The sequence below is a fragment of the Poromitra crassiceps genome (assembly GCF_964638095.1).
Source record: "Poromitra crassiceps genome assembly, chromosome: 28".
In the NCBI taxonomy this organism is placed as follows: Eukaryota; Metazoa; Chordata; class Actinopteri; order Beryciformes; family Melamphaidae; genus Poromitra; species Poromitra crassiceps.
Genome location: NC_139651.1, coordinates 30805 through 42500, shown reverse-complemented (window position 1 = coordinate 42500; position 11696 = coordinate 30805). Strand labels below are relative to the sequence as shown.

Sequence of the window (11696 nt, the reverse complement as noted above, 5' to 3'; positions counted from 1 at the left end):
ATGGCCTAGCAACAGAGCTCGCCTTTTCAAGCAGACCGCTGACTCAGGAGCCAATACCCTCTGTGGGTCCAATTACTCCAGGACAGGTATGTCAGAGACAAATGGTCAAATCGCCCCAAACGTTTGATCCTTTGAAGGAGACTCACGGATGACAGCAGCTCCGGGGGCTGAAAGCTGGTCTGCCACCTGGGGGAGGATGAGCTCATTAAAGTGAGATGTTTAGAGAGAAGGCGGGCGCCCAACTGACAGGATGATCACACGTTAATTATAGCAATTAAGGCGAGAAGGAACATAACGCACAGGTGTCTGCTCCGTCTCTGAGAGGGTAGAAGAGCAAGAGAGGCAGGCTTTGTACGCATGTGGAGAGGTGGTCTTCAGTAGATTACTTACAGCTTGTTTGAGGTGCCCTCCTGAGCGTGATGACACCTTGTGCCTTTTCATCCTTATCTGTCGATCTATCGATCGATCTATCTATCTATCGATCGATCTATCTATCTATCTATCTATCTATCTATCTATCTATCTATCTATCTATCTATCTATCTATCTATATATAAAATTGAGTATGTGGGCGATGTCTGTTTCAAGTTCTGTGTTCGGCCACAGCTATGCTGTTTTATGTGCGATCGGGCTGAAACCTTCAGGGTGTGTGTAAAGGGCACCCGTGCGGGTGACCTGATGGAGCAGGATTTTCTAATTAGGTTAATTAGCTAATAACGCGGTGTCATCAGGGATGTCATCAGTGATGATGTCAAAAGTGATGTCATAAGGGCGAGCACACACATACACACACACAAGGAGGCATTGTGACATCACTGATGCAATAACATTTAGTGAGCCACACACAAACCACACTTCTGCACGCGCCAATAGGGTAGGTTACGGGCTACGGGCGCAGCGGCCTAGTCAGCTTATGAGAACTGGAAAAGTGTAAAAGTTTGTAGTGGAAAACAAGTTACCAGAAAACGAATGATTACACCAGAAATCACCATCATCAGCATGTAATAGGCTGAACGTCTCTGTCGCCACATTCTTTCTGGAGATCGACCACGGCTTCAGCTACTGCAAGGTCATTGAGTTTCCTCTGAACATAGCAGAACGTACATCGTGTAGTCAGACAAATGACTGGAACAGATAACCACTTTCCCATTGCTACAGTCTGCATTTAAAAAACGCCAATAGTCTCTAATGTGTTGTTGTATGCGTGGTCAGGTGCATTGCCTAGTGGAACATGGATCGGTGCTGGAGAGGGCTGACAACAACGGTACCAGAGCTCCAGAGCAGGCTAGTGGCTGCCCCGCCGCCCCGCTGGTGAAGAAAGGATCCACCAAGATGGGTAAAAACACTATGTAAACACATGTAAACACTATACTTTTTTTGTAAACTAAGTGTGAACTGTCCATTTAAAGAAAAAGGGTAAAAAAGACATCCTACTCCTATGGTCAGGGAAGGGGGGTGGTGCTAGGGCTGGGCTAGGCATATAACCACGAGGCGCTTATGTCTAGTTTTATTTTATTTTTATATTTTTTGCCAGTGATTGGCACAGAGCTTAGTGCTTTTTATTTGGCACTTTTTGCACCTGCAACCTATTAATTCACCTATTTTAACCTCTGTCTACCGTTAGTCTCCATTCTCTTAACACTTCCCATTTCACAGCCACATCTCAAACTCCCTTTATCTCTCTCCCCATGATGCTCTCCTCGGGGTGCTCCTTGATTGACTCAAAGGCTACAGAACGTCTCCACACGATCGATCAGGTACATGATTTATGAGAGGCAGAGAGTGAACGAGACACACAGTGAGCAAGAGAAAAGAAAGATAAATGAATCTGTGCTCTCCCTCAGGTCACGCCACGTGGGCTATGGCTTCCTCCAAGCCAGACGTTCTCCTCATCATGCTCCAGAAGCTGATGGAGGAGGGCAACATGTTGTACAAGGTAGGTCAGCGCTGGAGGGATGAAAAACACAATATGTTGTTCAAGTCTATTTTTTGTTTATACAGTATGCATATTTACATATAGAGGGGGTAGAAGAGGGCTGCTGCAACTAACGATTATTTTCTAAATCGATTAATCTGTTGATTATTTTCTTGATTAATCAACTAGTTGTTTTGTTTGGTCTATAAAGAAAATGGTAGCAAATGATGATCAGTGTTTCCCAAAGCTCAAGATGACGCCCTCAAATGTCTTGTTTTGTCCACAACTCAAAGATAATATCTGTTTACTGTCATACAGGAGTAAAGAAACCAGAGAATATTCACATTTAAGAAGCTGGAATCAGAGAATTTAGAACCTTTTCCCTTAGAATTTTACTCAAAACGATTAATCGATTCTCAAAATAGTTTAGATTAATTTTCTGTTGATCGATTAATCATTGCAGCTCTAGGGTAAAACAAGACACATAACATGACAGACAGTACTTGAAGGAAGACAAGACTAAATATACAGAGCTGGTGTGGTAATGGGCTCCACACGACGTGATTACTTTATGCTTCACTAGTGTTCTGTGGGGTATGTTAGTTTTCAGTATTAAGGACCAGTTGTGGGAATCGGCACTGAAGGTGTTGTAGGAAGACCAGGTATCTTCAAAACTGTTCCCCTCTTCCCTGTGTGTTTTTCAGAAGGGCCGTATGAAGGAGGCAGGCCAGCGCTACCAGTACGCCCTGAGGAGGTTCCCTCGCGAGGGTCTGGGCGAGGAACTGAAAGGCCTGAAAGATCTGCGCGTCTCCCTCTATCTCAACCTCTCTCGCTGCCGCAGGAAAACCAATGTAAAAAGCCCACGGCTGCTTCAGTGGTGTCAAACTGCTCATGCAATATTGAACAGCGTCAGCGTCTTTTTCAGCTGCAGAAGAGGGGACGGGTGGAGGTCATCCCTTATCATCTGTTTGCATCAGGCGTGCGAGTAGTGCAGCGTTAGATCCACTGTCTACCAACAACACAAGGGGTCGGCTTGGCCGGGCATCCATACAGGCACAATTGGCCGTGTCTGCGGGTGGGAAGCCGGATTAAAGGGTATATGTCCTGGTCGCTGCACTAGTGCCTCCTCTGGTCAGTCGGGGCACCTGTTTGGGGGGGGGGGGGGGGGACTGGAGAGGAATAGTGTGCTCCTCCCACGCCTCGCTGTCAGGTGCAAAGAAGCAGGTGGGGACTTCACATGTATCCGAGCCGGAGGAAGTATGTGCTAGTCTACAACTCTCCCCAGATCAGCAGAGGGGGTGGAGCAGCGACCGGGACAACAGGGGGAATTGGCCAAGTACAATTGGAGAGAATATGGGGTGAAACCCCCCCCCCCAAAAAAAGAAAAAGGTATAGACCATCAACATAGAAAGATAGTATCAGTATCAATATAGCTTGCCCTAAGAAATATCACCACTTTTCCGTATAATATCTAATTTCATGTTTGCCTGCAAGTTACTTTCAAAATGTAATATACTACATATTACTAGTTACTTTCATTTGCTAGTTACTTCACAACATTACTGTCTGTGTAGAGTAACTCGTTACTTATTACACTACTTTTGCATTACTTTCACCAAAATAACTGCAGTAGCAGAATGACATCGCCGCCCCGGAACCACCCCGAAGAATTGTGTCAACCGTGTTCAAGTCAGTGTACTGTAAACCGTCCAAAATTCTAAACGTTATCATTTTCCTTTGTTATTCTCATCTATAGTGGTCATTTGCATAAAAACACAAAATTTGATTAGGAAATTATTGTATCTTTATTTAAATATTTGCTTTGATAAAAAAAAAAAAAAAAGTAACTCAATTTGTAACTTGTAACTTGTGTTACTTGACAAAGTAACTGGTTGCTGATAACTGAAATCCTATTGGTAATATGGTATATTACTGAGTTACTGCTAAAAGTAATATATTACATGTAATATGTTACTTTTGTAATGAGTTACCCCCAACACTGCCTGCTATACATCAGTGTTGGCGGTAACTCATTACAAAAGTAATATATTACATGTAATATATTACTTTTAGCAGTAACTCAGTAATATAACTTATTACTTATAGGATTTCAGTAATATTATACCAGTTACTTCGTCAAGTAACTCAAGTTACAAATTGAGTTACTTTAAAAAAAATCAAAGCACATAAAAAAGATACAATCATTTCCTAATCAAACTGTGTGTTTTTATGCAAATAACCACTATAGATGACAATAACAAAGGAAAAGAATAAAATGTTGAATTTTGGATTGTTTACACTGACTTCAAGGCGGTTGAAATTATTTTTCGGGATGGTTCTGGGGCAGCGATGTCATTCTGCTGCTGCTGTTGTTTTGGTAAAAGTAATGCAAAAGTAGTGTAATAAGTAATGAGTTACTCTACACAGACAGTAATATTGTAAAGTAACTTATTACTTTCAAATGAAAGTAACTAGTAATATGTAGTATATTACATTTTGAAAGTAACTTGCCCAACACTGCTAAACATTAAGCGCGTGTAAGACCCTGAAGGCAACATAGTGGTCCGGTGGCAGCATAATGTATAGCAGTGTGCAGATAGATGTGTGTGGCCAGGAGCCAGGAGCCAGGGCGTGGGTTTGGAAGGCGTCCCGGCGATGACAGACGTCCTCGCAGACTGTGTAAAAATGCCATCCTGAGGGTCACCGTGGCCTCATGAATAATGGAGCAGATAATATGATGTGATAAGGTCACTCTCTCTCTCTCTCTCTCGCCCTGTTCCTCTGTCTCTCCACCGGGGGGCGGGTTATTTACAGTGGATGTGCTAAAGCCACATATCATATCAGAACGCAGGCAGTAAGGGAGAGAAGACTACATGATACCGTCATTAAACATTCAGCAGCCATGTTGGTTTTGACCTCGCGCTCAAGGACAGAATCACAATGCATTTGCCTCATTAAATATTCAAGAGTGATGATGAGAGCGATGCAAAACCACTGGAAAACAAGTGTCTCTCTCTCTCGTCTTTGTTTTTCTCCCCCCCTCTCTCTCTTTAGCTACGTACACTTGTATGGAAATGATTTGATAGAATAGGCCTCGATCCATACACACATGCTTCCAGTGTTGATGCACAGGTGTGTGTGTGCACCACGCATGCACGCACGCGCGCGCGCGCACACACACACACACACACACACACACACACACACACACACACACACACACTTGTACAGCTATCTTAGAGAGGACATTTGTTGACATAATGCATTCCCTAGCCTCTCTAACCTTACCTTAACCAGTGTTGGGCAAGTTACTTTCAAAATGTAATATACTACATATTACTAGTTACTTTCATTTGAAAGTAATAAGTTACTTTACAATATTACTTTCTGTGTAGAGTAACTTGTTACTTATTACACTACTTTTGCATTACTTTTACCAAAACAACAGCAGCAGCAGAATGACATCGCCGCCCCGGAACCATCCTGAAAAATAATTTCAACCGCCTTGAAGTCAGTGTAAACAATCCAAAATTCGAAATGTTATTATTTTCCGTTGTTATTGTCATCTATAGTGGTTATTTCCATAAAAACACAGTTTGATTAGGAAATTATTGTATCTTTTTTAAATATGTGCTTTGATTAAAATGTAACTCAAGTTGTAACTTGAGTTACTTGACAAAGTAACTGGTATAATATTACTGAAAACCTATAAGTAATAAGTTATATTACTGAGTTACTGCTAAAAGTAATATATTACATGTAATATGTTACTTTTGTAATGAGTTACCCCCAACACTGACCATCACACCTAAATGCCTAACCCCTAACCTCAACCCAATTCTAAGCTCACCCTTCAAACCAAGTCTTCACCTTCAACTGGCCCTTTGAGGGTGTGTGAGTAAGTGAGGAGCTGCCAAAATGTCCTCCTCACTTTCCTCACATGTCCTCACTTCCCAGCTCCAAAACCCAAATAGGTTCTCACTAAGATGGCTGTACAAAGGGACACACACACACACACACACACACACACACACACACACACACACACACACACACACACACACACACACACACACACACACACCACACACACACACACACACACACACACACACAGCATTTTTATTGGCAGTGCCTCAGGCTGCTCTGCATGCATGCACTAAAGTTTCTCCAGTTATGACTTCTGCTTCACAAACATTGTCTCTTCTAGTCACGTAAGCACAAAGTTCAGCACATCCTGCATTTCTTCTGTGAACATGCTGTGTCTAATGTGTGAGGCTAAGCACATTGTCACTTGTTCCCATCAGGAAGATATTGCATTACGTTAAAGAGATGTTTGTTTTTCTCTGTCTGAAAACGCAGGACTTTGGCATCGCTGAGGAGTTTGCAACAAAAGCCCTGGAGCTCAAACCCAGGTCTTATGAAGCGTATTATGCCAGAGCACGGGCCAAGAGGAGCAGCAGGTAAGGCCATGTTAACTGGAGTCTATTAGTATGAAGCATCTAGAAACAGTCAACAATAGACCCTTCTCATGGGGGCCATTTTGTGTCGAAAAGGCAGGGTAAACACTGGGTTTCCAAATTCCAATCATGGAAGTTTGAAAGCCTCATTAGTGTTTTGCTTGCACCTGTGTTTACCCTGCCTTTTCGACACAAAATGGCCCCCATGAGAAGGGTCTATAGAGCATTATTTTCCTCTGCGGAGGTTGATTCTTGCGAGGGCCAGCAAAGCATATCAGGATGCAAAGTCATCCGTTGCTCCTGCAGGTTAATTATCACGGTGGCCATGTTGTAAACAGTCGTTTTTACGCTCCTTTGATCATTTTCTCCGGCCTCCCCAGGCAGTTTGCTGCAGCGCTGGCAGACCTCCACGAAGCAGCGCGACTCTGCCCCTCCAACCGGGAGATCCGCCGCCTGCTGTCGCGGGTAGAGGAGGAGTGCCAGCATCATCTGAAGACCCTCGGCACCAGCACACCACAGGGTTACAACCAGGACCCCCACTCCTCCCACCACCATCAACCCAGCGAGGGGGAGGCGGACGTCTACTCCCAGGGAAGCCTAGAGAGACAAGTCCCTGTGGAGCAGGTCGCTGTAGAGAAGGAGGACGAGGGGGAACAGAGAGAGCTGCAATGTGCCAAAAGCCCGGAGTTTTGGCCTCTGAATCCCTACGCTCCCAAGAGGACTCGCCCTGGAAGTATGGCCTTCGGGGTGGCGGAGCAGGCACCGTGTTTTCCTCCAGACGAGTCCGCGCAGAGCCAACCGTTTGTGGACCTGCCCGAGCCTGGTCCTCCGCCCAGCAGACAGGGCAGCAGGACCCAGCAGCACCACTGCCACTCCCTCCAGTCGGGCAGCAGAGTCGGGGGCAGGCCTCTCTCTCTGTGCGGGCCCTCCAGCCCTCTGCCGGGCAGACACATGTCCACCTCGCTGAGGCCGACCGCGGCGCTGGGCATCGACATCAGCCCCGTGCCTCCGGGCGGGGACCACCCCACTGACCACTATCACCCCATCTCCCCCAACAGCTCCTCCCCCCCGGGCCCTATCCAGCTCTACCAGCCGCGCGCCTCCAGTTTCTCTAGGGGCTCTGACAGACTCCCCACCCACACTGTGCCTCTGGACGGCCTGGCTCTCGCTCTGGGGTCCGGTATGGAGGTTCGGAGGGAGGGCGGCGGGGGCACGGCGGGCTCACGGGGGTCCAGCTCCAGCCAGGCCTCCAGTGGGACCCTGTCAGACGGCGGCAGACAGCAGGTGCCGGACGCCCCGTGCGTCGCAAAGAGCAGTGGCAGCTTCAAGACCAAACCTGAGCTCAAACCCCGGCCCTTCATGGGGGTCATGGACAAGGCGGTCCGGGTCCAGGGCCAGCAATCCTCTGGGCTTGGCAGCCGGCAGGGCCAGGGAGGAGGAGGAGGGGTGGAGAGTTTCAATATGTCCGTCATGGAATTCCAAGTGTTGAACAATGAGTTGAAGCGTGCCTCTTACCCGCCGGAGCCGCCCCCTGGTGGTCAGGCCGGCAGCCAGCAGGGCAGGGAGTTCCACCAGCGAGAGGCCAGAGCCGCTGCCTCGTCCCAGCTCCGCTTCCCCGACGGGAGGCATCGACAGGCCAGCCTGACCAGAGACAACCCAGCCCTTCACATGGCTCCCATCAAACCCAAACGCTCCTTTATAGAGTCCAATGTCTGAATAGAGTTGATCAAAGCACAGATACAGGCTTTTTTCTTTTCAAGAATACAGTATGTCCCATATAAGGTAGCAAAGGAGACTGGTTTGAGAATAGCTACCAGAGTCTGTTTTGTAGAGTTTCGCCGCTGCACTGCATTTTACAATCTGGAACCAGTGTTAAACTCAGGCTACTATGCTTTTTGCTTACATGTGTCTTACAGCTACACTCGTATATTTAAGAAAACCTGACAATAGGAAAGTGAAAAATCAGTACGGTAGTTATAGTGTCTCAAACTTTGGTTTATTATAGCAAATATAAAACTCCTAGAGGAAGCAATGTGCACGAATATACAAAAGGTCACGGCATTAGTTGCAGGATATGAACATTTCTATTGTCGAGTGTCTTTTGAAGAACATTTATATTTGTACGTTGTACACTATATTTGCAGATTATATATTTCCCTGTAATTGGTAATTATCTGTCAGCATTACAGGCTTCAAGAGAAATTTGTGTACTGGAGGTTCTTTTTCTTGGTACATTTGATAAAAAGGTACGTGCACCGACTGTACACGACATTGTTGGACCTTTTATTGTCATAATCTAGCATTGAATTGATTGCTTCAACATACACAGTGTGCTATTTATTTTTGCATAGCAGAGACCATTATTCATATGAAGTGTTTATTGGTTTATTTGGACATGAAAGAGAGCATTTGCACAAGCAACAGAAGGATAAACACCTTAAGAGACTTCTTATATAACTAATATGTCCATAGTTGTCATACCCTTTTCAGAGTTCTACTATGGATTACAGAATGTTACCACATTATCACGGTGGTATAATAAAACATGGAGGACTAATGTGTGTCCTACATTTACATTTGTACATTACTTTTTTCACAGTATAATCAGAGTGCGTATAATATATACATGGGTCACAGTCCAGCACTTACCCAAAGAGACATCCAATCTCACCTTTAAAGGGGCAGCTCACCCTAAAATCCAAAATACATATTTTTCCTCTCACCTGTAGTGCTATTTATCCACCTATATCGTTTTGGGATAGTTGCCTGAGTTTTGGAGATATTGGCTGTAGAGATGTCTGCCTTCTCTCCAATACAATGGAACTGGATGTCACTTGGCTTGTGGTGCTCAAAGTGCAAAAGAAATACATTTGAAAAACTCAACAGCAATGTCTCTTTCCAGAAATCATGACCCGGGTTACTCAAGATAATGTACAGACTTGTTGTGAGCAGTTTCATGTAGGAACTACTTTCAACCAAACTACACTCACTAGCTGCTAGCAGCAGCAGCTAGCTAAGCGGGTGTAGTTCGATCGAAAATAGTTCCTACATGAAACTGCTCACAACAAGTCTGTACATTATCTTGAGTAACCCGGGTCATGATTTCTGGAAAGAGACATTGCTGTTCGAGTTTTTCAAATGTATTTCTTTGGCACTTTGAGCACCACAAGCCAAGTGACATCCAGTTCCATTGTATTGGAGAGAAGGCAGAAATCTCTACGGCTGATATCTCCACGCAGACGACTAACACAAAACAATCTAAATGGATAAATGGCACTATGGGTGAGAGGAAAAATATGTATTCTGGATTTTAGGGTGAGCTGTCCCTTTAAAACGGCAGAAAAAGAAATGCATATTTGAAATGTCAAGGTATTCCTGCAAGGCCTATATTCTTCTTTTGATCTTCTTTAGGTCAGATCATTTGGAGGGAAGGTGGGGGGGGGGGCCGACCACCACTTTATCACCTTCTCTCTTCCCATCCCCCTCCCCTCCTCCCACCCATCTCCCCCTCACTCTACCACCACCCGACGCAACCTAAAAACTCTCTCACCCAACTCCCTCTCTTCTACCGTCCTCTCCCTGCTTCCCCCAGCCGAGCAATTTGCTCTCCTGTCCACTGACGAGGCTTCCACCGCTCTTCTATCCTCTCTCTCCTCTGCTCTTGATTCTCTTTGCCCACTCACCACTAAACCTGCCCGATCTTCTCCCCCTTCTCCTTGGCTGACTGAATCTCTGCGAACTTATCGAACTGAGCTTCGGGCAGCTGAGAGAAAATGGAGAAAATCACATCACCCTGAAGATCTCTCTTCCTACCACCTTATCCACTCCAACTTCACCTCTGCCGTCTCCAAAGCAAAAACCTCCTTCTTCATCTCTGAAATCCAGTCCTCTGCATCCAACCCCAGTAAACTGTTCTCCACCTTCTCCATGCTCCTCAACCCTCCCTCCCCTCCCCCTCCCTCCTCCCTCTCTGCTGATGATTTTGTAACCTTCTTTACTAAAAAGGTGGATGACATCAGCTCCTCCTTCCATCCTCCAGGCACCCTCACTAACACTCCTGACTCCAATCCTGCTCCTCGGCCCCCTGTTCCTGGATTTCCTTCCTTCTCTCCCCTCTCTCCTGATGAAGTGCTTAAACTCATCAGCTCGAACCGAGCCACCTACTGCCCCCTCAATCCTATCCCTTCCTCTCTCCTCCAAACCATCTCACCTAACATATCTCCCTTCCTCACTACCTTCATTAACTCCTCTCTGTCCTCTGGTCTTGTTCCGCCTGCTCTAAAGACTGCAAGAGTCAAGCCTCTGCTTAAGAAACCCTCCCTTGACCCTACTGCTATTCAGAACTACAGACCTGTCTCTCTTCTCTCATTCCTTTCCAAAACCCTCGAACGAGCAGCGTCCGAACAACTTTCTCTCTATCTCTCCCAAAATGACCTCCTGGACCCTCTGCAGTCCGGTTTCAAGGCTTCTCACTCCACTGAGACAGCGCTTCTTGCTGTCACAGAGGCCCTTCACACTGCTAACGGTACGTGCACATCATGAAGCGCTCGGCGGCTTGCCTGCTGAAAAAGCCGCTTTGACGCTGCATCTTGATAGGCTGTCTTGCTCTATTTCCGTGTCTGATTGGTCCATTTGCCTCGCGCCCCCTGCCGCTGGAACCGCCCACAGCGTTTCCCTGTCGCAGACTAGAGGCGGCTTGTCTCCGAGCGGCTTCACGCAAATTCTCTCACGTCACTCCCCTCTTCCAGGACCTCCACTGGCTTCCCATCTCGGCCCGCATCAAATTCAAGACACTGGTTCTGGCCTACAGGGCTGTACACCAGTCAGCTCCCCTGTACCTGCAATCTATGGTCAGGTTCCAAACCTCTCAGCGCTCCCTTCGCTCCTCCACCAGTGCAGGACGCCTCGCCCCTCCTTCGCTACGGGGGCTCAAAAGTCGCTCATCCCGATCTCGACTCTTCTCGTCCCTGGCACCTCAATGGTGGAACGAGCTTCCACCTTCGGTCAGGACAGCTGAATCACTGCCGATCTTTCGGAAAAGACTAAAGACACACCTTTTCAGGCTCCATCTGGGCCCTTCTTGATCTAACTTCGTTCTCTCTCTTTCTAAAAAAAATAAATAAAAAAATAACCCAAACTTGTACCACTAACCTAAACTTGTACCACTGTTCCTTCAGAAGTTGTAGTTATCATAGACTGTGCTCCATAGTAGATTGCTCTATTGCTGACAAAAATGTGTTATTGTAAGTCGCTTTGGATAAAAGCGTCTGCCAAATGACGTAATGTAATGTAATGTAATGGGGCAGTCTTTAACTCATTCA

General features: G+C 46.2%; 1 protein-coding gene across 1 annotated transcript in view; it reads left to right on the top strand.

Moving 5' to 3' along the window:
- Positions 1–8211, top strand: part of LOC310799829 (protein TANC1-like) — a gene marked incomplete at its 5' end in the record, with an annotated part of 58100 nt that extends 49889 nt beyond the window's left edge. The window contains 6 exons of the mRNA XM_083662440.1: positions 1213–1336; positions 1728–1757; positions 1845–1936; positions 2620–2766; positions 6278–6378; positions 6756–8211. Of these exons, the coding sequence (XP_083518566.1) occupies positions 1213–1336; positions 1728–1757; positions 1845–1936; positions 2620–2766; positions 6278–6378; positions 6756–8091 (1830 nt within the window). The 3' untranslated portion in view covers positions 8092–8211. The remainder of the gene's footprint in view (positions 1–1212; positions 1337–1727; positions 1758–1844; positions 1937–2619; positions 2767–6277; positions 6379–6755) is intronic.
- Between the last annotated feature and the right edge of the window lie 3485 nt (positions 8212–11696).